We start from the raw sequence: 21,646 nt of genomic DNA, 5'->3' as shown, positions 1-21,646 counted from the left end.
GTAATTATTCCCGTTGTACGTACCTTTCGAAGATAAGTTTTCATTTGCGACGAATTTATTCCATACTGAGGATCAGTCAGTGAATTGTAACTAACCATGGTAACAGTAACGTGAGAAGTTGAAAGACGGACTAGTCGTTGTTTGTGCTGTGTACTGTACAAGTACTTTCTGTTCATTCCTAGGTTGTGACGTCACGTTGTTGAGAAGTACAAGGAAATACTAGTAGCTGTTTCTGGTGTGATCGCGGACTGCTGTTCTAACACTGTCTTAAAATATGATGCGAGTAAGTATATTTGTCATTTCTTGGAGACAGTGTTCTCCTTTTAGACTTTTTTTTGTAAACCTTGAGATTTTTATGTTGTCTTACTGCACTGAAATCCTATTACCGGGGGTAACTAAAAATAGAACATCCTCTGGTAAGGTCTCAACATGTCCGTCCTGGGTGTCATTCAACTAACTGAATGCAGAAAAAGAGTGTCAATGTCATTCCAATGTCTACACACTGTAAATGCTGTCATTCCAGTTCCAAAGCATTGGATATGCTGTCATTCCACTTATGCTATTGAGTGGTGGCTGTCATCCCACTTGTTTTACAGTGCAATGGGTGTCATTCAACTAACTGAATGCAGAAAAGGGTGTCATTCCACTGTTTACCACCTAGAAATGCTGTCATTCCAGTTCTGAAGCATTGAAAATGCTGTCATTCCACTTATTTTATAGAGTGGTGGCTGTCATTCCACTTGTTTTACAGTGCAGAGGGTGTCATTCAACTAACTGAATGCAGAAAAGGGTGTCATTCCACTGTTTACTCATTGTAAATGCTGTCATTCGTTTTCCGTCATTCGGGTTGTCATTCGTTTTAGGGTCACCCTCGTCAGGATTATCGAATCTAAAAACGAATAAAATAATAGTGAATAAATTCATTAGATTGTGATTTGCTTCAAATTTTCAGAACTCTCTTTACTTTGGGAAAGCAGTTGGACATGTTTGGTTTGAAGCTTGGTCAGTGAACTCGGCTGGAGGTAAGGGAGCCTTCAGTAATTACGAGGGGGGTGGGTGGGGGTGGTCATGTTTTAGAAACCTATCCAAGGGGAGGGTCTTATTTTAGAAATCCTTCCGGGGGGTCAGATTTTACGTTGACTCAGTTTATGACCTACCTGAATTGTACTTGTAAGTTGTAACCCGGCGGTGGCAGTCCCTGGATGGGTGGGTACCAATGCTTGTTAGTGAAATTTCAAATGTACCCCTTTTCCCGGAATATTTAAATGAAAAACACACCCTTTTTAGTGAATCTGGGAGAAAATCACTGTAAAAAACAACCCCTTATTTCCGAAACTTCCAGGAGCATTTACTGTGCCTTCACCCAATCCATACACTGCGCGTATACACTGTTTGCGTCTCATCACAGACAAGTAATTTTTTCTAATTGTCTGTGGTCTCATGCAGTGTTTGTGTTTTGAGAAGGGGTGGGCGCAATTTGTCACGGGATTATTATCTTATACCCTTTCGCTGTCAAAATGTTGACTCGGTGTTTGACATGTACATGATTAGCAGTTCTCTAACGGAACTAATATTAAAGTTTGTGTAGCGGGTTATAACCAACTCCTTGTCTGAGTTGCTGCTGAAGTCTTATCAGTAATGGATAGGGTAAGACAAAGGGGGTTTAGAAGGTGTGAATTGGGTTGACCTTTGTAGTTCAAGTAAAACCAGTCCAGCAAAGTCAGAAACCATATGCCTGAACATGGAAGGGGAGCCGCCATGATCTGAAGAATGAAAATGTATACTTATTACATACTGAATGTCGAAAAGCAACAACTTAATCAAAAAGGGTCGCTTATGTCTCATGCAGTGTTCGGGTTTTGAGAAGGGGTATATACAAATAGTCTATCTGCAAGACCTCGGATGTTCTTCCGATACAATACAACACACGACCGAACATCGCTATCGAGGATGGGCAAGCCCTCACTGCGAACTTCGTTCGCTTATAGTATCGAAAGAAAGCCCGAACGTCTAGCAGCAAGACTAGGGTAAAAAGGGTGGACGCCATAATGTCTGATCGCTATTTCTCGAACGGTCGTCATCTGCATTTCTTATTTTTATTAATGATATGCAATCCAGTTCACGAAGTGACGGTTATTACTGCTCCATGAACGTCGGCGTCACACTACGCTAATTGTAGCATTATGAAGTCACTTCCTCTGGACCGAACCAAACTATAACCGATGGCTATTATTATTATTTCCCACATTGGATATAATTTCTGAGCGAACAGGAATTGCATAAGGGACGATATTGAAATTGGTGATTGTCTAGGAATGCAAAAAAAATTCAGTAAACAGTAATGTAGTGATGGTTTACTTGAGATCTGGCGAAGTCATGGATTATTTCTTGTCGTTGTTTTCAGTCAAGAAGTTGGCAGTACCAAGTATATGGAATTTACAAAACAGTAAGCTTAGTAACGGGTTATTTATAGATTTCTATCAAAATATTAACAGCAATGAAGCGTTAATTAAAATTGTTCACACGAATGTTTTCGAACTTATGTTTTCGATAGCAATATTTTTTGTCATCTATTAACGATCTGATAATACTGAAAGAAGTGAATCTATTCAATAGAAATATACTGAACATGATATAAACTTACACCCAGACTTTATTTTCGTGTTCAACGATCAAGAAAAATCTTCGCTCTCGCATCTAGACACACACTTAAAAACCCCACACGTACACACCAAGAAATTCAGTTTTCCTTTATACTATTTCTTGTCATGTTACAAATGTCACTGCCATTAAATCTCCAGTATGAAGTCTGTGACGCACGCCGAACAAAATGTTTCTTCTTCCTGAAATATTCGAAGTTTTCGACTGTATGGGAGTGCGTTATTTGACGTCTTCGGACAGCTGTCAAAATGGAGGCTAGAATTGAGACTGGGCGTTGGAGGCGCCATACGCGCACTTCGCTGTTTTTAGCAAAGTGCTCGATCGAGCACTTTACCGAGCACTTTACCACTTTTGGTACCTTTAGATACCTGCAATACACAGTGTATTGTGTATCCGGGTGTGTATTACACTTCCTTATTTTAATTTGGATTTACCATATGTGTGCAATGTGCACATAGTCATAGACGGCTTGTGTTAGGTTCTGTGTATGCTCAGATTAGTAGTAACACATTGAACTTGAATACAGAGTCCTCACAGGAGCATGTTGTTCAGCGGAGGGTGATCTGAAAAAAAGTGCCCCTTTTTTACGATTCCATGGACCTGGATGGCAGACGAAAAACACCCCTTTTCCGTGAAATTTCTAACAAACATGCGTACCCGCTTCGTCTGGGACTGCCACCACCGGGACTTGTTACCATACAGTGAAAAGATAAAACTGTTGTAAAATGTACTCTGCACTATTTCAAACAAAGTCTACAGTTCTGAGAGAAACAACACACATCCCTTCAAACTAAGGCTCATATTTAGCTAAACTGCATGTAGTTACAATTTACTGTTTTCCACATACCAAACAAGTCCTAATGACATCTTGTGTAGCTTGGCTGTTTGGGAATATGTCATGTGATAGAGGACAAGCTGCACATTGCTCATTATTTTAAAATGCATATACATTGCCACACAAGCACAAAATGTGCATGTGAGCCATATACGCGATTTCCATACAAAGATTGACCTGTATCACATACCTGCTGAAACCAGTCACTGGCTTCTCATGAGAATGTCCATCGAGCAGAAAATGGTGTAGAATATTTTATTTTCACTGGAATTATCGTTGAAAACGATAATAAACGGTAATAAATATATTTTAGAATTTCACAAGTAATTTATGTTGTACTCTGTCTTACTTAGTTGCATGAAAAGCGAAGGAAAAAAATAGTGTTTTTTGGCAGAAATATGTGACGTATAATCAAATTCATAAAGGGACAGTATATGTGACTTGATGATCTTTTTTCAATACTTTTGTTCTGTGTGTCGAGTGCAGTTTCTTGTTCTACTCCTTAAAAACATGTTGAAATACCCTGTATTTGGCTTGTTAACACAGCCTGTATATGTTTAAAGTGCACTGCTATTGTTGATAATTTTAGTCCAGACTAAAATCCACTTGTCAAAAATAACAATGCATTTTGTACATATACAGCATTACAGGCTCTGTTTTCAAGCGTTTGCCAAACACAGGAGTGTTTCAATAGGCGTTATGAAGTAGAACAAGAAACTAAAAACTGTAGTTGCTACACAGAACAAAACATTATACTGAAAAAAATCACCAAAAGTTACAGCTACTGTTAATCTGTCCACATAATTTCCATCCATCCATCTATCAGCGAATTTGTCATTTTGAGATGGGGAGGGTCAGATTTTAGAAAAAGGAGTAGGGGAGAGTCACATTTTACAGCTCAGATATACCCTAATAGTAATACCACCCCTCGTAATTACTGAAGGCTCCCTAAGTAAGAAACCCATTCATCCATTCATCTATCCCGATGACTGATTAATTAATTAATTAATCAATTCATTCATTCATTCATTCATTCATTCATTCATTCATTCATTCATTCGTTCGTTCGTTCGTTCGTTCATTCATTCGTTCATTCATTTATTCTTTGACAATTCAATAGTCAAAAGTTCACTTTTAGTCTGAAATATACGTTTTACTCCCTCTTCTCATGTCCATCTCTTCCTCTACCTGTCCCTGTTTCCCCTCCCCATTTCTAGGTGTGTCTCCCCTCTCAGTTCATTCTACCTACTTCTGCATCTACATGTATCTCAATCTCTGTCTCTGTCTCTGTCCCTATCCCTGTCTCTGTCTCTGTCTCGGTCGAAATCAAATGTTTCTTGATACCTTTGTTCACTTTATAAATTATGTCCGTGTGCATGTCTGTTGTTATGTGTGTCTAGTCTGTAACCCCACCCATTTCTTTGTCTCTCCCTGTCTGCCTGCCCATCTCACCAACTAACTGATCGATTGGCTGGCCGGCGACTTTTTCTATCCCTTTTTCTACCTGAATGTTTATTTATTCGCCTGTCTTTCTATCTGTCTCTCGCCCTCCACCTCTCCCTATTTCAGTTGCTAAGCAGCAAGAAATACAATGTGTGATCTCAAGTTTATGTTCATGTTCAATTCTACGTCACAGGTGTGTTGTTGGTGTGTGCTGTATCCATCTTCCTCACCATGTTACAATCGTACCTAGAATCGGTCGTAAGGAAGTGGAAACGAGAATTGAATCAAGAAAGGGTGCTTTATAACACAATACGGCAACCACCTAAATATCAACGACTCGAACTTGAAAAAATCCCTGACCAAAATCTACGGAGAGCATTGTCGATTCACATGGACCTCAATCGATGGGTAGAGTACGCCTACGCAGTGTTACCTAAGACTGAAACATGCCATGTGGATGAAAACAAAAACACTGGCTTAAATGAGAGTGAATATGCAGCAAAAAAATCAAAGCCAAGTCGAAAATGCATTGATAAACGAAGGTGGGTGCTGGCGTTTTTTTCTCAAGACGTGTATTGTCGAAACAAAAAGTACGTTTTTTCTCGAACAAAAAAAAGAAAAGAAAAGTTTTGACAAATCACACCACAACACAAGGAAACCTTTAATGTGGTTGATATACATAATACATTCTTCTCCTTGATACAATATGTTGGTGACCATAACTAAATGATGTGTGCATAACAATTGTTTGTCTTCGTTCACAGACTGAAATGCCACATCTGTGACACCATTCTACATCTAGTCACACTACTGACTGGTTACCTCATCATGCTACTCGTTATGAATTACAACGTTTGGATACTGTTATCAGCTGTCGTTGGTGGCGCACTTGGATATTTCTTATTTAAACGGGACTCGGCCATTGGTCAGCAACAACATGATGCAAGCTACAAACCGTCACCAACTGCTGTGTAAAAACTATATAATTGAATGAGGTTGTTAGTTTCTTTATTTGGGTTTTGCTATAAATGAAAGAAACTCAGTTTCTTTACAGTGAAAATTAATAGAGCTGCGAAAAAACGGATTGGCCGCAACACTAGTGTAGTGATAGACAAGGCTGATAAGAATCTCCTCTGAAAACATACCTGCGATGTGTTGAGTCCAAATATTGATAAAAAACATGTGTATTGTATCGTTATTTTGTTATCATTTATACATATACTAACTAGAATCGTCATTGTGAGCGCTTCATAACCCTGTCGTGACATTAATACATGGAGCAAAACATGACAACGAGAAACTTTATACAATGATACAATTATTGTTCGTCGGACCCCAGTCTGCAGTCACTAAATCGAGTCACCACGTGACACATTGAATTGTCTGTTGCAGGTTGATTATTTTCATTGTAACAGAGATACGACATTCGTGCCATGCTATCAGCCAACTCTCATCACTGGTTAAGAAACCTGATAGGGCTGAACAACAAGGCGTATCTTACAGCTACCCACAGTCACTTGTGAACTCATATTCCATTCCAGGATGGTGATATTCGATTCTAGTCTAGGATGATCATAATACAAAATAATGACGGTATTGTAGGTATTTACGATAGTCAAAAAAATACCGTTACGGGCCACTCTTTCAGATAAGAGTGAAACAGTGACCCGTAACGGTATTTTTTGAATATCGTAAATACTTATAATAACGTCATTATTTTGTATTATGATCACCCTAGACTAGAATATCACCATCCTGGAATGGAATATTAGTTCACAAGTGACTGTGCATGCAACTGAATGACTAATATAAGTTATAACCATTCATTATGTTTTACTTTATTTCAATATCAAACATGCATGCTTTCAATTATATTACACATGACACACTTTTTAACTATTATATATTGTAATAAAATAATCCATATTTTAACATACATTACTGAATTTATTTTTATTTTTCGTCTAGGAACTAAAACAAATCAGATTCTGTATTATACATACATACATACATACATACATACATACATACATACATACATACATACATACATACATACGTACGTACATGCATATATATATATATATATATATATATATATATATATATATATATATATATATATATATAAAAGTGCATACAGAACACATTTTCACTTAGAATTATCGTGATTCTAGAGGTGTTGCCAACATATTGATATTTCTTACTTGTCTGTGATATAAGCTAGCATACTGTTGTTACACTCATCATGTAGGGTGACGTCTCCGATAGCGTTCTCCTAGTGATGGCACATTCAGCCTGATGCACACTATATTGATTTCATTTATTTGAATTGATTTGATTTGATCTGACTGGTGTTTTAATAACACTATATTTCAGTTGTTTTTCATTCCTGTCTATTCTTTTCTTCCGATTCAAAATTCTCTCTTTTTATTGACTGAATAAAGACACCATAATTAAACTTTTCTTCTATTCATTTATCTTTATTGTAACTCTTCACGCCTTATAATTATTAAGGTATAAATTTCACTCATGTTTATCCATAGACCATCCACCAAGTGTTTATCTCAGACCACCAGACTGAGCATTTACCCACCATCTTATCCCCTGGAAGATTATCACATCAAATAAACATGCATTCGCATGTAGGATAACAAACTAAATTATTTTAGTTTGGAGGTGGGTTTTGAACCATTTTAGTTCTCATAGTACAAAAATGGATATGTTTTGTACTCCGAAATATATATATATTTTGAAATGCTGTTGTAACAATAGAGGGGGTCTCTACTTTTAACGTAACCCTCCTCCAATATTTTCTCTCTCTCTCTCTCTCTCTCTCTCTCTCTCTCTCTCTCTCTCTCTCTCTCTCTCTCTCTCTCTCTCTCTCTCTCTCTCTCTCTCTCTCTCTCTCTCTCTCTCTCTCCACTCTGTACACGGGATCGACTTGGACTTTAGAGGGAATTAGCTCAGACTACACACAGTGTTAATGGTTAACCTGGATCGTTTAGAAGTAGCCACGGAGCAGATCGAAGCTTCTAGTTTAGGCCTAGTTGTTGCCTTCAGCTCCTCACTTCCAAAGATGAAATCCATAAATTATTTCAACATTACATTCTTATACACATAAAATATACAATACTCAAATGATTGGGTGATAAAATAATCAACACCATAAATGACTAAAACGGAAGTATTGCCGTCGCCTTAATTCAATGCAAATGATATTGACAAATATGAAAACTAGCTAAACAATGTGATCACGTCATTGTTCTTCCAACTGTCTGTAATCAATCATTATTTTATCAACGATATTATAATAACTTAATATTGTCATCTCAGAAGAAGAATATTCGCGATATGCAAACATTTGTTCTAAGTAATAATTCATGACAGCTGAGAGTTCACGGTGACCTCGCAAAACATCAAAACTTAGCGAATATTAAAAAGTTGTATTCTGTCATCCGTAACACTTTCCCCTCCTTCCAAAGTGTAACGCCCCGTTACACATTAAAATATTCAAAATAATTGCCTTTCATAAATGATTTTGTAAATCGATAGAAAATGAGAAAAGTACAAGCTATTAATTAAAGAAATTAAACTTGGAACAGTTATAAACGTGTGCTCATTTCTTGATCAACGGTCAATCAATCACTCACTCACACAGCCGTGCCTATCTTTTACCAACCTGAAGATAAAAATGAAACCCTTTTGAATTTTGACTTGTAAAATCTATCATACAGGTACTCTTCAATGACAACTCAAAAATCACGAAATAGATGATAATTGCATTAAACAAATGATGTCATTCTTTTTTGAGAAAAAAAAACACCTTTACGTCGTGCACGATTGAAAAAAAAATTGGACTAGCAGATATCATACGGGTTTTTAGCATCTGAGGCATTTCGGAAATTCTTGCGGAATTTAAAAGGAATTTTTGCATAGACAATAATACAGCTCATTTCGGTCGGATCCCTGTTTTACACTCAAATATAAATTCAAATATTTATCTTGTACTGCAGATTCAATAAATTACTATATCAACATGTTCCTTTCTTTACTGTAGGAACTTTACATCGCAAAGTCAGACTCAACGTGTGAGCAACGCGTTTCTCTAGCGTTTCGGCCCACTACAACGCAGAGTCAATAAAGCTTCGGAGTACCATACTTCAATAAATATTCTTATTAAAACTAAAGTTTTCTCCATAGAAAAATCATCAATAATATTCTTTCTGCTTGTACACGACTGTTGAGATGTAAAACAGCATCACTGAAATGGTTCTGATAAGAAAATTGATTTCAAGAATTGTTCGTCGTCAATGCACAGGGCACCCGGGAACCGTGTGACAAACAAAACAAAACAAAACAAAACAAAACAAAACAAAACAAACAAAACAAAACAAAACAAAACAAAACAAATAAATAAATAAATAAATAAATAAATAAATAAACTATCAAATAAATGACAAATGAACAAGCAAACGAACGACAAGTATAGGGACAAATAAAATAATTAAATAAACCAGCAAATAAACAGATACTCGTGGGGGTATACCTAGATACGTTTTTTGTACTCATCACTTTATTTTCGTTGTGCATCAGCGTCTGATACGCGATATCTCCAGTCGCCTGTCAGCTGTTCGATCCCCGTTGAAGGTTTCACTGCTGCAACGTTTGTCAAAGTCTCTCTCGTTGTCTGTTTATTCACAATTCCACGTTTTGAAACACAATCCCTCCTTCTGAGATGTCTTAGTCCGTCACTGCAATATTTTACAAGTTCTAGTTCGAGTTGAATTCCAACCATTGTAACATAATCATTAAAGTTTCCTTTCGAAAAGTTCTCGAGTCATCGATTTGTCACTCACTCAGCGGCGTTTTTTTTTTCTTCTTCTCAAAGGTTGTCAATTATTCTTCATAAAGTTTAAATTTGTCTTATTACGCACACAATGGTCCTTCTAGTCCAAGCCCGGTTCTTCCACCAATGTAACAAATAAAGGGGGCAGGACCGTAGACTGACCAAATTGCCAACAGGGGCAGCACTTTGTCTTGGTGCAATCATGCATTTGAAATCCCTAATTTACATAAATTTGCATACAATTTAGATAATACCTATTTTAGCATACGCAATTAAATATCATATGTAAGATCAGAAAAAATAAAATATGCTGGTCAACGGGTAACCTAACTCATCACATTGGGCAGGTAGGTCGATTTAATCTTTTCACAATGCCTGACAGGATGTAAAAACAATCCATATATAATGTTAGCAAAATATTTCAGGTCGAGTTTAGATAGAACGTATTCAGTCATCTTGATACTATCTCTTGCAATTTGTCTGCATAGCTACAGTTGGGAAATGTACACAATTTACGGTTAAATAAATGGTGTAGTTCCTCGCATTCTCTCTTCTTAAAACAATTTTCAGCCTCGCCAAATGAACTCATCAAGCATTATTTTAGCCACCCCTTCTTTCACCTAGTGTGAAATGTTTTAATACAAGATCGAGCGCATCTTCGGAGTCACTGCATGCAGCATAACAGGCGACCCCACGTTGAACTACTTTTTCCGTCTTTTTTATGAGTTTCACTCGCTGACATTATAATTGCGACTTGCTATCTTCAAATGAAGGAGACTTTCAAGACTACTGTTACTCGAGGAAAATGCACAGTGCATGTGCGCACTTCTTTTAAGTTGCTGCAAAAAGTTACAATTTTTAAGTGGACATATTTTTATTCAAAGTTAAGCCAGCGTACAATAGAGATATAAGATACATATTAGCGAGGAATCAATAAGGTCAAAATATATTGCCAATTACTTTTATAATCCCCCACTGCACCACAAATTTGTATTACTTCTGTCGTCTCGAAAGGTTGACACTCTCAGAAAACTTAGTAGATATATATTTTATGCTACTAAACTGAGAAAAGATGCTACTATAAACTCTGACATTCAAAGGGCCTGATAAGTTTGATATTTTCTGGTGTTCCGTCCATTGTTGTATATTTAAGGTTTGTCGGGGGGGGGGGGGGCAGCTGCCCCCCTTGCGCTCCCCCCACAGGTTACGGTACTGTATGGGGGGGGGGCTCTACTGTTAACGTAACCCTCCTCCAATGTTACTCGCTCTCTCTCCACTCCGTACACGGGATCGACTTGGACTTTAGACTCGGAAATTAGCTCAAACTACACACAGTGTTAATGGTTAACCACAGGGGACCCAGGAACCATGTCGAGGGCCGAAGGCCGACTGTCGACAGTCTACCCATCACTATAAACAAGGGTTCACTCTAGGTCTTTCTCCGTCCCTCTTTTCAAGCCTCAAAAAACACCCAAATCAATCTTTAAATGACAATAAACCATTTATTTAATCGTGTCTATCAAGGGTATCTGCGACTTGGATGTGCGACTCCATAAATACTCAGTATACGTAATTTACAGGACCCTGGCGTAAACAATGTGATCACGTCATTGTTCTTCCAACTATCTGTAATCAGTCATTATTTGACATCAACGATATTATAATAACTTGATATTGTCATCTCAGAAGAATAATATTCGCGATATGCAAACATTTGTTCTAAGTAATAATTCATGACAGCTGAGAGTTCACGGTGACCTTGCAAAACATCAAAACTTAGCGAATATTAAAAAGTTGTATTCTGTCATCTGTAACACTGTCAAATTGAGAAACAATTTTCAATTTTGGTCAATTAAGTTAGAACATTTTTTTAGAGATGTGAATCTATGAGGATTTTGATTGGTTTACACAACATTATAAGCCGTATGCAAATAATCTTGAGTATTTATACGGCGTTCGATTCTGACAGTTCTGGCGGCGTGTCGTTGATGTTTGATACCAGCACACTACTACAATGACCGCAACAAATGGAACAGTTTATAAAGGTGATGAATATCACCAGAACTTCCATGCCAATACGTACCTGAAACAATCTTACTCAAGTGCTGAAGGTAACCCTGATGAAGTTGGTTTACTACCATTTTGGTTGCAGAGTTTAAACGAAATATTTACCAAAGGTAAGTGAATTCATCGATCTCAGACAAGAAGATATTGTCTGTGATTAGTGGCAGTAATGTAGACATCCATGGTGAAGTCAAAGTCCGCTACAGTTTGTGTTCGGACATGTGTTGTCAAACTCGTCTACGATGTGCATGTGTAAGTTGCAAACAGAACACGTCAACTTGGCTACGTTGTTTTACATAGGCTAAATTGATACGTAGTGCTAACTTGTGCCATGGGTTGCGGGCTGTGAACTACATGTTAAGAAACGTTTACCGGTCGCCTGTTTCTGACTTGCATCTATATAAAATGTTTTAAAAGTATACTCACATTTACATTATAACGCTGCATTGTAAGGGCCAACTCCTGCAGCTTCATACAGGTTAGTGTCCCCCTCAGGCTGGCTGGGCCAAATACATGGTAGAGTCTATGCCTGACTCGATTTTCCACCGTGCTTTTGTTCTGAACAATTGAAATTGAACCAGTGTTTCACGCATAAGTAGTCACTTTTCTATTGTTTTTTATGAAATCTAATAGGGGAAATTTTGTAACATTATCTAAGTTTATCTTCTTTTTTTAGCATTTTACAATCAAACATTATGTTAATCTGTAAAGTAGGAGGCCGGTGAGGTCGGAGTGACCACGAGGTATCTTACAGTCTAAATGAACAGCAAACTTGATAACGCACCTTCACTCTTTAAGTACGCAGGAATTATAGCTTTAAAAAAAACACATTTTACTCGCGGAAACAGTGTTCTCATAATATAAGATACTTGGTGCAGTAGTGAAGGAGAAATGTGTAATAGATAGTCAACGAGTTCGGGAGGGTTATGTGCCAATACACGAAGCACATAACCCTATCTTACTTATACTATGGCGTGATTGGCTCAAACGGATCTTTTTCAAAATTTTGTGTAAATTGTTGCATGCAAATTGAGTGCTGAGCGTAATATAGGTCACACCCCTAACAAAGAGTGGGTTATGGCGCCATAACCGAAATCAAGGCCTCTGATTGGCCAAGTCGGTCTAGCCGTAGTATAATGTGATTTAGAGTAAACTGTCATATCTTGTTCAGCCCATCAAACTTCTCAAATCAGAAGTGATATTAGTCTTGCTGCTAGACGTTCGGGCTTTCTTTCGATGCTATAACTATAAGCGAACGAAGTTCGCATGTGAAGGCTTGCCCGAACGATGTTCCATCCTCGATAGCGTTGTTCGGCTGTGTGTCGTATTTTATCGGAAGAACATCCGAGGGCTAGCTGATAGACTAAAGTGATATCTGATATGGTGCACAATGGCATAGTACATCGTATCGTATTAGGCATAGCATTATACTACATATCTATGGACTTGCACAAGCCTCTGGGCTTTTATCATTCTTATTGACTAAACTATTTTAAACATACGCACACACACACAAACACACACACACACACACACACACACACACACACACACACACGCACACACACACCACACCATACACACTCGCACATACATGCGCGCGCACGCACGCACGCACGCACATACATACATACATACATACATACATACATACATACATACATACATACATACATACATACATACATACATACATACATACACACATACATACATACATACATACATACATACACACATACACGCATACACACATACACACATACACACTGTGTTCTTTTGTGTAAAATATATGATAACCTGAATGAGTGAATGTGAAACAATCGCTTGAACAATAGAGGTGACTAGTAATTGCCATGGGGGAAGAAAAAAAAGTGGTTAAAAATGAAAGTGAATAATAAACTCAAAACATTTTAATATATTAAACTTTTTTTTTTAAATGTTATAAAATCTCCCAATGGACTGGTGTCAGTCCATACACATATCAGCGTATACTTCTAACAGAACAAACACAATGCTATTGTTACGTATACTTCTAACAGAACAAACACAATGCTATTGTTACGTATACTTCTAACAGAACAAACACAATGTTATTGTTATGTATACTTCTAACAGAACAAACACAATGCTATTGTTACGTATACTTCTAACAGAACAAACACAATGCTATTGTTACGTATACTTCTAACAGAACAAACACAATGTTATTGTTACGTATACTTCTAACAGAACAAACACAATGCTATTGTTACGTATACTTCTAACAGAACAAACACAATGTTATTGTTACGTATACTAGTACTTCTAATAGAACAAACACAATGCTATTGTTACGCCTGACATTATATAAAGCCATGTTGAACACTGTTTTCTAAGGCAACGATCATATATGTAGACCATCTAGATTGTTTTTAATTATCCACTAATTTATGTAAATAACTTGTTCATCAGATGGTGTATCAGGAGACAGACTAATCGACATTGGTAGTGGTCCATGCATCCACCATCTTGTGTCAGCTTGTACAATGTTTAATGAGATCGTCTGCTGTGAATATGTTGAGGACAACAGGAATGCTATTAAACGGTGGTTGAACAATGATGTTGGAGCTTTCAACTGGAAGCCTATTATCAAATATGTATGTGAATTAGAAGGACATAGGTAAGTCTTGTTTTACAGCGTTTTACCCCTTACCATCAACTATCTGGGTCTAAAATTGAACTTGACTCTACCAAGTCGATTCATTAATCACTAACGGTACTAGAGGGTAGGATGGAGGAGGGCACCCGTACAACTTACAGAAAAAAATAAGTGTTGAATTACAAAAATAAGTTTTCTAAATTTATGATGTAACCCCTGCCTTACGAATTAAGAAGAAAATAAATTAGGAGTGGATTGGGAGGGAGTGTACAAATGTGCCGTCCTCCCGCTATTGAACGATTTTGAAATTTCGGGAAGTATGCGCTCTGTTGCTATATTGACATGTAAGCTGAATATTTAAAAGGACGGTTTTCTTAAAAATACTGCTTAATCAGTGAAAACAGAGAGAAAAATTCCCCAGGTCAAGAGGGACACTCATTCCTTACTTTCCACTGACGAACTTTGAGCTTGGGTTCGGAACCCCCAAAAGACACATTATATCGAGACACTTCCTCAGTCTGCTCTTTGAGCTGTTTTTTTCCATAGTCCTGGGCACGCACATGTGCAATTCACAGTATTTCGGTATACTACTATACTATTCAGCGAGTATATCGAGCTATAGAACGTACAATTTTTACACTAACGTAGATAGCAAAACCCATCAAAACCACACCTTTAATCCTCTATATTCTTTTCATTGCAGCAATGTGGAAGATCGTGAGACAAGACTCCGTAACACAATCAAAGACGTTGTCCCATGTGATCTAACTAAAACCAACCCTACAGAGCCACATGAATTTTCCTCACAATTTGACTGCCTTCTCACCTGTCTCACTATAGAAGCTGCCTGCTTAACTGAAGATCAATGGAAACAGGCTGTGAAAAACATCGCTACATATATCAAACCTGGCGGCACCTTCGTACAGATCTGTGAACCCATGAAGTTCTATTCTTGTGGGGAAAAGAAGTTTGCTGGTGCTAACGTCGATGAGAAGTTTGTAGAATTAGCACTGAGAGAAGCAGGTTTTGTTGATGTAACATCTAGAGTTAAAAAAAGGGCAGTGAATGTAAATGACCTAAAGGGGATTGAGTATGAATTCAGTTCTGTTTTAACAGCTACCAAGAATACAATGGGAATGATATAGGGATGAATAGATAAACGCATGAGTAGATTCCTATTCCACTGCAAGGGACTAGGGTTGCAAGTTGTAAATGCTTAGAATTCTACTTTCAAGGAAATATTAAATTTCACGGTTCGTCAGTAAAGCGACAATTTATTTTCTTTGTATGATGTACATTTAATTATTGTGCAATAGGGGGAAAACCTAGCATATGTGTTGTGTGCGAAAAAGGGGTAGATAAGCAAGAGTATATGCCAGGATTCATCAATCTAGCATTGCCATCGTGTGGAGTGATGCCCACTTTCAATTTTTTTCTCTTGTCATTTTCCTCACCGTGATTGTCTAATTCAGTAGGTTGTTTCGTTTTGCAAAGTCAACTCGATTTTCTGTAAAATAAAAAAAAATAAAAAAAAGTATATTCGACTTATCCTTTAAAGCACATGTAGTATTGCATTCGGGCACAGGTTTCCAATTTGTCTAAATGAAAACCTCGTTAAAGTACGTTTAAATGTCATTCGGACTGATATTTTAATGCGTAGCAAGAAATTGCCATCTTGCTTTTATAAAGTGTAGAATGTGCAGTTTAGATTCTCATTGGTTTCAGAGCCAGTAAACAATAACCTGCTGTATGGAAATTTTCTATTTATTTCACGAGTACAACGACATCTTTAAGCATCGCTCAAGCTACCTCTGTCTCATTTTTTAGGATATTTCTATGTTGATAAGTATGCAGTTTTGGGTTTTATTGCTGATTAACTGGAAAGTGAAAGCATTCGTATATGCCCTCCCACTGCTATATTTCACAAAATGCCATCCGGCAGACTGGATTCACGTTGCACGTACACGTGCACGCTGCCCTCTACGGTCTACCAACAAATATATGTGTATGTATCTTTCTTTTTCTCCCCATCTCTGAATACTCCCAACTCCAATCATTCATGTGAGAAATATAAAACGTTTGTGTAGATTTGTCTTTTCAATTCATTTTTTTTTAAATTCTGAAATATGTTAAATGTTACAATTTATTGCCTCCTGGGATTGTTATAGAAATAAATATATTGACTATGGATTGAAATAACCAGCTGACAATATATCGTTTGTTTATGAAGATCCTCGAATGAACTTTGACGAGAATGACGGAACTTGGACAGAGTTCATGTTTAGGATTAATGCACCCCACCCCTGCGTGGGGGGGGGGGGTACTCACACAGAAGGGTATGTGGGTATATTTCATCCAAATGGGTCACTTTTTCAAGGAGAAATTCCCAAATCGATACATGAGAAACGGCTTCATGCCTCAGGATAACTTCACAGCATGATCAGAATAAAGGTCGAATGATTTCCTGACTAGAACTTCATAACAACTAAACGGGTCTGTTTTGAGAGTAAACATGCCGGGTAAATGTCTTGAACTTAGGCGGCACATCCCCGTCTGGAAACATGATTTGGGGCCATGGGGAGTACCCCCACCCCGCCCTCTTCCGGGATGTCGTCTATCTTTAAAAGAGAGAACATCATGCTTGAGACAATCGAATTCATAGTAAAATTTTCTGCCATTTGATGGCGTTCTGCATTGTCATAGTTTCCGTTAGTTTGGTCAATACGTGCTGATGAACATAAATGAATCATAACGGTACACAGGATTGGTTGTAGCTGAGGGTCTGAGATTGTAGACATGTAGTAACGTCACACGAGGTCATACTTGTAACAAGCTTCGGATACACCGGACATTGGGTTGGGTTGATCCGTCTGCAAACAGTACCGAGTATTCATCTAGTACCGAGGCTCTGTCTGACCCACAGTGTTTTCAAACCATCGACGTTTGACACAACACACAACTACAATGACCTCGACAAATGGAACGCTTAGAGGTGACGAATATCACCAAAACTTCGACGCTAATACATACTTGGAACAGTACTACTCGAATCCTGACGGTAACCCAGAAGAAGCTGGGTTATTGCGATTTTGGTTGCAGAGTTTACATGAAATATTTGCTAAAGGTGAGTGAATATTCAAACATCACTGTAGACCATGCAGTTTGTACACACTACGTGTATTCATTGATTCCATGGTTTATTGAACCGGTGGTTCTCTGGTAATGTAGTTATTTCAACAACATGTTGCATGTTAGAGACGCAAACATGTCAGCTTGGTCACCTTGGCTTACATTCACATTTATTTTCATCATGTATAGAGCTTATATCAGACATTCGGGGCTACGTAAAAACACAATGAATGCACGTATTAGACGTCGTTTCGGCCACGAGTCGAACGGACGACTACCAGGTACCACCGGAACTAACCTTGAAGAAAGGATACCATACAAAATATTGTAACAAATGTGTGCACAATAGGAACCACCCATGCATAACATGAACGTAAAGCGCACATCGTATATTGAATCTATTTGGATGACTCAAAGGTCAGGAACCACAGTGATCAAGGGTGGCCTAAACCGTGGAATTATCACATGATACTTCCATGCCGAAAGTAACCATACATACCGCCATGATCTAACCCTGGTCTGATAGTGATTACTTAGGCTGCTGTTATATGCTAATATATTTACTGATCTAAAGCCGCGTTGAACGTTCTATTACAAGGCTTTCAGGTCGCATAAATTAAAAACAACAACATATTACAGAAAATTAATGCATGGGCAAATCTAACTTTGAAATTGAGTCAATGAAACAATTACACATTTATGTGTGGCTACTATTAAAGATTACAGTGTGGAACTATCGCCTGTTGCAGGGAGGTACTTGTTATTGACTGGGGAATATTTTGAATGATGAGGACAATTACAATTTCTAATATTCGAATATTTAACCAAATATCACTTGTAAAATTATATAAAGGACAATGCAATGAACTATTGAGTTACTCGTCACTAATTTACGTAAATAACTTGTTCATCAGATGGTGTATCAGGGGACAGACTGATCGACATTGGTAGTGGTCCATGCATCCACCATCTTGTGTCAGCTTGTACAAAGTTTAATGAGGTCATCTGCTGTGAATACGTTGAGGACAACAGGAATGCTATTAAACGGTGGTTGAACAATGATGTTGGAGCTTTCAACTGGAAGCCTATTATCAAATATGTATGTGAATTAGAAGGACATAGGTAAGTCTTGTTTTAACTTACCATCAGTTACTACCAAACCAGAGTGACTATAGAGTTTCTACAATGGTTTTAACTTCTCACACAACATGCCCTTAAGATGAATATGCATGAAAAATTAGCTATTGTCCTCTGTTTGTGCTTGTCGCTAATACGGTTCTCTGATTGGCAGTTATTTATATCCTGATGACATTTGCTAGACCTCGAATGTTCCATCCTCGATAGCGATGTACAGGCGTGTGTCGTATTCTATCGGAAGAACATCCGAGGTTTAGCAGATAGACTATCTTATCATGTGTGATTATAGATGTGCTAATGTGCATATAACTAACCTTGGTATTTAATTGAATGCCCAAGTAGACTTTGGACTGAAATTTTGTTTCTAAACTTTAAATTGAGATGTTTACAGACAACCACCTGTTGATTCACACCAGAGTATTCTATTTCTCAGTTCTCACTACCATGAAAATTATCAAGCTGCAAAACAAAGAGTTAAAGAGTTCACAAGTGTTTTAAAAGGTAGACATGGCGTCTATGAAAACATTTCTACAGTATTTTTTAAGTCTACAAAGTCAATGATGAATCCCAACCACCTGTTAATTCAGAACTAACTATACTATTTCCCAATATGACTTTTACATATTATTCACACTGAAAATTGATCAAACTGCAAAGGGGAATGATCACAAGTATTTTAAGAAGTAGACATGGTTGATAAGATTTGTACAGTGTATTGAGTCCTTTTATATGGCAAAGTTTTTAGTGACCCGAACTACTTTGAGTTTCAAACAAATTAATCCTAGAGGTACTTTCTTCCTAAAGGTACCAAGAAAGTTCTAAATCCTTGCACCTAATAACAAAACAATATATTAGATGCTTCAAGAGACTACCTCTTGATTTAAAAAAAAATGTTATTGTTTAGTTTATTAATTATCTGGAAAAATTATAATATATATTTTAGCTATAGCATTGGATTTTGAAATAACAACGCAACAACTCGTCTAAAATTTTGTTTTTGGATTTATAAAAAACTAGCAATCATTTCACATAGCTATGAGATTTCAACAAGATGAAGATATAAATATTCAAGGCCAGGGATTTAATTGCAGGTTCTGGCATTAGTGTTATCTTATCAATGGAGCAGAAGGATTACATAGTGTCATTCTTTTGTTAGGGCCAACTTTTTCTATAGCTATGCCAGACAACTGTAATCACACCTAAAAATAACCTGACATATGAAAATTAAACTGGTATACTGATAGTGGATGTTTATATAAAGTTACAGACTATGCTCCCTTAAACAAAAACAATCACCAAAAAAGATCATTCACAGACTATGCTCCTTTAATGATAAATTTTTCTTTTCTTTTCAGCAATGTGGAAGATCGTGAGACAAGACTCCGAAGCACCATCAAGGATGTTGTCCCATGTGATGTTAATAAAACCAACCCTACCGAGCCACATGAATTCTCCTCACAATTTGACTGCCTTCTCACCTGTCTCACTATAGAAGCTGCCTGCTTAACTGAAGATCAATGGAAACAGGCTGTGAAAAACATCGCTACATATATCAAGCCTGGCGGCACCATCATACAGATCTGTGAACCTGTGAAGTTCTATTCTGTAGGGGAAAAGAAGTTTGCTGGTGCTAACGTCGATGAGAAGTTTGTAGAATTAGCACTTAGAGAAGCTGGTTTTGTTGATGTAAAATCTAGAATACAAAAAAGGGCAGTGAATGTAAATGATCTAAAGGGGATTGAGTATGAATTCAGTTCTGTTTTAACAGCTACCAAGAAGTAGAATTTTAAAAAGATTCTGTTTCAAGGGGTGGGGTGACAAATGACATCAAAATTAAACCATTTTAGAATCCAATATGGCCATAATGTGCTAACAGTACAGGAAAGCCAGTGGCTCTATGTCATAGAGGGACCAGGGAATATAAGACTGTTGGCTCCTTGCAAACAAGATAGCGGACATCACATTTCTTTTATTATTCCAAAATGGACAAGGCACAAGGTTTCATATGGTAATAGTACACTACTTTAATTTTCAGAGTTTGGTCGTTAAGGTCACAGTATTCATTTTCATCAGACATTATTTTTCTGTTATCATGAAACTTTCAAAATGTCAACACCTGATAGTGTGTAGTAGACAACACAGCAAACTCTAAACTAAAAAATGAAATTGTCTAATTCAATCTGTAGTATTAGTATTACAATCACTTACTTGAACTTGAAGTAGGACTTTGATTTTTTTTATGAATACTTTTATGTTACTCAATATAGCGACATGACGATTTTTGAATAAAAGAATCACGTTTAGTCATTGAAATCATACACATGCATTGTACTTTCTATTGTCTTTGAGGACAAATATTACACTGCGAAGAGCAAGGTTCAGAACATCACAGAGATTCACTAAACAATTTTTATTGAGATCTGCAAGAACGTTCTTAGGGTGACCATTCTTTAACAAAGACAAAACATGATTCAAATATTTCAAAGGTGTGAAGCTCCTAAGTTTGTTTATTTCCCATAATGCCGATTCCAAATGTACATCAAACCTTTTCTAGCCAGACTTGCCAATTTTTCTGCCTTCAATTTTAGCAAGGTTGTGTGATGCAGTGTTGGTGAAAATTACTTTTTTTTGTCCTTGAAACGCAACATATGTGACAAGGTAAAACGAGCCTTGCGCTTGTTCCCATATAAAGAACATACAAAAACACAGTGTGATCTGAAGAAAGTAACTACATTGCACTTCTGAAACAATAATTAAAAAAGAGAGAAAATACTTTGTGTGTAATGATACAAAAATAAGAAATATACACTATATTAATAACATATCTGATATGTTCATGTGAAAAGCTAACACGAGTTGTTCCAAGTAATGAAATATTACAAAAGTT

The 21,646-nt window shown here is 37.2% G+C and overlaps 3 protein-coding genes across 3 annotated transcripts; all 3 read left to right on the top strand.

The window, feature by feature from the left end:
- Positions 1-274: 274 nt before the first annotated feature.
- Positions 275-5,914, top strand: LOC144449271 (uncharacterized). The gene is made up of 4 exons (XM_078139786.1): positions 275-283; positions 953-1,022; positions 5,133-5,481; positions 5,704-5,914. Exons 1-4 carry the CDS (start codon positions 275-277, stop codon positions 5,912-5,914), a joined length of 639 nt encoding a protein of 212 aa, XP_077995912.1.
- A 5,888-nt stretch (positions 5,915-11,802) lies between these two features.
- Positions 11,803-15,638, top strand: LOC144449270 (indolethylamine N-methyltransferase-like). The gene is made up of 3 exons (XM_078139785.1): positions 11,803-11,965; positions 14,307-14,514; positions 15,197-15,638. The coding sequence occupies exons 1-3, from the start codon at positions 11,803-11,805 to the stop codon at positions 15,636-15,638; spliced, it is 813 nt and encodes a 270-aa protein (XP_077995911.1).
- Positions 15,639-17,258: 1,620 nt separating this feature from the next.
- Positions 17,259-21,021, top strand: LOC144449086 (indolethylamine N-methyltransferase-like). The gene is made up of 3 exons (XM_078139508.1): positions 17,259-17,617; positions 18,537-18,744; positions 20,115-21,021. The coding sequence occupies exons 1-3, from the start codon at positions 17,458-17,460 to the stop codon at positions 20,539-20,541; spliced, it is 795 nt and encodes a 264-aa protein (XP_077995634.1). The 5' UTR covers positions 17,259-17,457; the 3' UTR covers positions 20,542-21,021.
- The last annotated feature ends 625 nt before the right edge of the window (positions 21,022-21,646 follow it).

Source organism: Glandiceps talaboti, chromosome 18 (genome assembly GCF_964340395.1).
Source record: "Glandiceps talaboti chromosome 18, keGlaTala1.1, whole genome shotgun sequence".
Lineage (NCBI taxonomy): Eukaryota > Metazoa > Hemichordata > Enteropneusta > Spengelidae > Glandiceps > Glandiceps talaboti.
Note: the sequence above shows the minus strand (reverse complement) of the source record. Positions and strands in the feature narration are given on the sequence as shown.